Below are 4,385 nucleotides of genomic sequence, written 5' to 3'. Positions count from 1 at the left end.
TTCGCACAGAATAAATCACTATTATAAATAAAGTTGCATATGGAAATAACCGGAACATGATAGCCATTAGAAGAAAACCATCCTCGGACGCTGGACCGGTTCCTCCAGTGCAGTCCATGTCTAATACCCTTTTTTCCTCTTGCAGACATTAATGATGAATATGAATTCACTTATCGATCATAATCAACACTTGCCGCAGCAACTTACGGAACCACCAATAAGCCGGCCACCACCAACAGCCGGTGTGAAAAAGGGTCGCAGTAAAAAGATAGCCCTTGCTACGGGACTTTCGGTCCCGCTCGAGGAAGCTTTAAAGATGGAGCTGACAACAAACAATATGAAAACGCCGATATCGGTGTTGCAGGAGCTGCTGAGTCGCCGCGGCATCACACCGCAGTATGACTTGATCCAGGTGGAGGGAGCCGTACACGAACCCACGTTCCGTTATCGTGTTTCGTATCAGGACAAGGATGGTACATTAGACGCTGTTGCAGAAACGTACTGTGGTTTGGTATTGATGGACATTTTCTTTGTTTTCGTTTTCTGCTATCCCTCCCGTCCTGGTGAAAGCTATGGGTACTGGAAAATCTAAAAAGGAGGCTAAACATGCGGCTGCCCGGGCGCTGATCGATAAGCTGGCTGGATCGAACTTCCACGATTTGGCCGGGGGACATATAAGCGTTACGCAAGAGTATGTAATTTTGTTATAGTGTTCAGTGTGTTCAACTCCCCACGTGATTACCACATTCAAAATCTTAACTCTTTCGAAGGAACCTTACCAATCATAACACTAACACACCCGGCGGAGAAGAGGAGCCATCGGGCAATCCGATCGGTTGGCTCCAGGAGATGTGTATGGCACGCCGCTGGCCCCCGCCATTGTACGAGATGGAAATGGAGGAAGGTCTGCCGCACGAGCGCCAGTTCACGATAGCATGCGTCGTGTTAAAATACCATGAGGTCGGTGAGGGTAAGAGTAAAAAGATCGCCAAACGTCAGGCGGCACAGAAGATGTGGCAGCGCCTGCAGGATCAGCCGCTAGAACCGAGTCAAACAATGCAGCTGCTCGACGACGATGGCAACGAAGAGGTAAGCATGGTGCACGGCTAGCTAGCGTTTCGCCCTACCCAGGAAGGTTTTCCTTTTGGCGGTATTACGCTTCCTCCCCGGTGTGGCGTACCTAGAATACTGGCGGAAAACAAAGGCAGCGGCCCTAAAAGCTTCCGGTTCACGGCGACATCCGTTTCTATAATTTCTGGTGTGGTTTTCTTCTGTACTCTAGCTACGCCCCACAGGAATTGGTGGACGCTTTGCCGGCCTAAAAGATGCCGGCATACCGAGCCTCACGACCGCCCATAGCCAAAAGGTTTCCCACTTCCACAAAGCGCTCAAGTCTCGCAGTGGCGAAACGTTGACTAAACTAAAGGTGCGCACCCCAGTGTTTTGCCCCGCATCCGTACATATCGCTTTGGCTTACGTTTTCGTTCCCTTCTGTAGCAAACTAGCCTGAGCGATAGGAGTATCAATTTCAAAGCCCTGCTGGACGAGATCGCTAACGAGCAACGCTTCGAGGTAACTTACGTGGATATCGATGAGAAGACGCATAGTGGCATGTACCAGTGTCTGTTACAGCTGTCCACCCTGCCGGTTGCCGTCTGCCACGGTACGGGCAAAACTATCTTGGACGCGCAAATGCATGCCGCACGCAACTCACTGGAGTATCTGAAAATTATGACGCGATCTTAGGTACACAATGGTAGGGAAACAAATCTTACTGGTTAGTGTAATCACAGGTTGGTGTTAACACTGCCCTATTCCTTATTTTCTTTTCTTTCTCAACAGATATGGGTACATTTTAAGCCCAAGACGCAACACAGTGTTGTAAAATTTGGGGGCGCTCTAAAAATGGTTAGCTAGCAGGGGAAAGCAGAACAAAAAAGCGGGGGGAAACCTTGGGCTTATCGTTCACATGCGCCTACCGCGGTATTCTTGGAACGTATGCGAAAACCCTGCCTCACACAGCGCACGTCCCATATCGTTCAAGTAAGTGCGTAAATGACCATCAAGAGAATAACTGGCATATTCACCTCACGTGGTGTGGATGATATAATGCTCTTTTGTAAGGCACACATTTTTCTTCACCATTTTTGAACCAATTTCACAACGGAATTTAAAATAATGATAATGATAGGACCAGCCATATCTCACATAATGACAGTTTTTTTGTGCTTGCTTTCTAACAGTTCTAACCTTTGAATTGTAGTTACTTTGCTCGAAAATATGAGGTATGGCTCTAGTCTTTATTTCACGTTGAATAATTTTATTTCAACTAACTCATTTTCTATTTTCTCAAATTTATCTATATATTTTCTACCTTTTACATAGAAATTTTGATTTGAATTAAACAAATGGGACGATCATAATGGTTACTATTTAAAGTAGCATTGAAATTGAACAAACATACTTACAGTTCATGCGCAATAAACTCTTCATACAGGTGTTTTATTTTTCAAATGTATCATAAAAGACTTGCTCGAATACTTTATTGCGTAACTGTATAAATATATTAATATATATTCTGAATACATAAATAACCTTGTATTAAATCAATCTGATAGAATTTTCCACACCAATTGGAAGTGACAACCATAATGAAAAGTGTATGAAATGAAGCTACGTATTAATGCATCGGGAACGATAGTGCTATCAGGAAACTTAAAAAATTACTCAATCGCTGTCTTGTTGTACCGGTTATTTATGTGGATAGAATCATATTGAGCAGAACCAAACCAATCAGTTATTGGAAAAGCAAAATGCTAAAAAAAGAAATGAGGCCAATGTTTACATACAAACAAACCGAACTAACGACAAATGTGAGATTGATCATTTGATCAAACGTGAGGAAGCAAAAATGTGTGTACATCTCAACGTCCTCGCCACGCAAAACTAATACTCGGCATTGGGACCACCACAGCGGTCTTCGTCGGGTTGGTAGAATGTGGGCCAGTTTGGTTTCGAGCGACTCACTTCGCCGTCAGCATTCCTGCTGGAATGTCATCGTATCATACAAGCTATACTTTGCATGGAACTAGTGGATTTTATTTTCCAGTGAAGAAGAAGAAGAAGAAGCATGGAGAGCACTCATCTAATTCCGTCACTCCACTAAAAGTGGGTTAATTCTACATCACACGATAGATAATTTAGGACTACTATTACGTTTTGTTGTGTGTGTGCTTTTAATTAACGAATAAGCATAATTATTGGAACCGTTTTATCAAACCGGACATAAACAATGGGTATCAGTCGTTAGGAACTATGTGGACGCTATGAAAATCACTAACACCGGCAATCTGAATCAACATTATTCGTGAAATGGACCAGGACGCAATTGCATATTTCCCACCGTCGAGGTTTCTTCTGCAAAGGAAATTTAATGCATGTCTTGCCAAAAATGCGGTTTGATTCAGGATACGTGTCGTGCCACTACTAACTCTGATAGATCGAGAATAATCCCTCTCAAATGCATTAAAATTTTCATTTTTTTTTTGTTTTCAAAAGCTGCTCCTACATGAATTGCGCAAAATCTGGCGAAATAAGTGTGAAAGTTTGAAAAACAATCTCTAAAAAGAGTTGCTATTCTCATCACTAATCGAATCATAAAACTTAAATTTTTTTTGCATATTAAACCGACGATTTCGTCATTCCGGAACTTCTGTTCGCCCTTCATGTAGAAGTACCTTTGTGGTGTGCACGATGTTTTCCGATAGAGTATCATTTGTTGTAATCATGCTTTGCAATCCAATCGGCCCAATCGTTTGGAAATGTTAGAACTCGTTACTTCATTCAAAATCAAAAACAAACAAAAACATGCGCAGTCATTAGTGGGACAACAGTCCTACTCGTTTAGTAACAGCAAACGGCGGAAACAAAACTCACATCCTTTAATTAACGTAACTAGCAGGCAACGGTCCCAGGCTTGTAGGGAAATGGGCATTAATTTAGTGCAAAGTATAGAGGTTGTATCATTATGATTGGATCAAATAAATAAAAAAAAGGAACAAACTTTGGTTCGTTTTATTCCACACGTTTTACTCCTGGTAAGTATTACAGAGGTACCGATACGATATGCGAATATTTAGAGCAACGAGTCGCTATAAAACCAGCTAAATTAATGTGTCCGAGTACCCCTGAAATTCGTACGCGAAGTAGCATAATTGGCACGTGCACTCCTAACCGTTCGAGTACGATTCAAATGTTGTACCGCCTCACAATGGATAGGGTCGGCGTAAAACTTTGCGCGCAATCGTAGTCGGTATAATCGCTGTTTAGACATTTCACCGCTTGTTTACGTTTTGCAGGCGCGGAGAAAACACGTTTATGAAACG

The 4,385-nt window shown here is 42.6% G+C and overlaps 1 protein-coding gene across 1 annotated transcript; it reads left to right on the top strand.

The window, feature by feature from the left end:
• The first annotated feature begins 231 nt into the window (after positions 1 to 231).
• On the top strand, positions 232 to 1,750 carry LOC131289855 (RISC-loading complex subunit tarbp2-like). The gene is made up of 5 exons (XM_058319195.1): positions 232 to 473; positions 571 to 691; positions 771 to 1,089; positions 1,283 to 1,426; positions 1,498 to 1,750. Exons 1-5 carry the CDS (start codon positions 317 to 319, stop codon positions 1,744 to 1,746), a joined length of 990 nt encoding a protein of 329 aa, XP_058175178.1. The 5' UTR covers positions 232 to 316; the 3' UTR covers positions 1,747 to 1,750.
• The last annotated feature ends 2,635 nt before the right edge of the window (positions 1,751 to 4,385 follow it).

The sequence above is a fragment of the Anopheles ziemanni genome, chromosome 2 (assembly GCF_943734765.1).
Source record: "Anopheles ziemanni chromosome 2, idAnoZiCoDA_A2_x.2, whole genome shotgun sequence".
In the NCBI taxonomy this organism is placed as follows: Eukaryota; Metazoa; Arthropoda; class Insecta; order Diptera; family Culicidae; genus Anopheles; species Anopheles ziemanni.
The sequence above is the reverse complement of the archived record's forward strand: the minus strand, read 5'-3'. Positions and strand labels throughout refer to the sequence as shown.

What these genes read in the sequence shown, in the direction of transcription:
- LOC131289855 (XM_058319195.1), top strand. Translation starts at nt 317, where the DNA reads ATGGAGCTGACAACAAACAATATGAAAACGCCGATATCGGTGTTGCAG. An exon ending in ACGACGATGGCAACGAAGAG is followed by an intron (nt 1,090 to 1,282) that starts GTAAGCATGGTG and finishes TCTGTACTCTAG; the next exon opens with CTACGCCCCACAGGAATTGG. An exon ending in AAACGTTGACTAAACTAAAG is followed by an intron (nt 1,427 to 1,497) that starts GTGCGCACCCCA and finishes TCCCTTCTGTAG; the next exon opens with CAAACTAGCCTGAGCGATAG.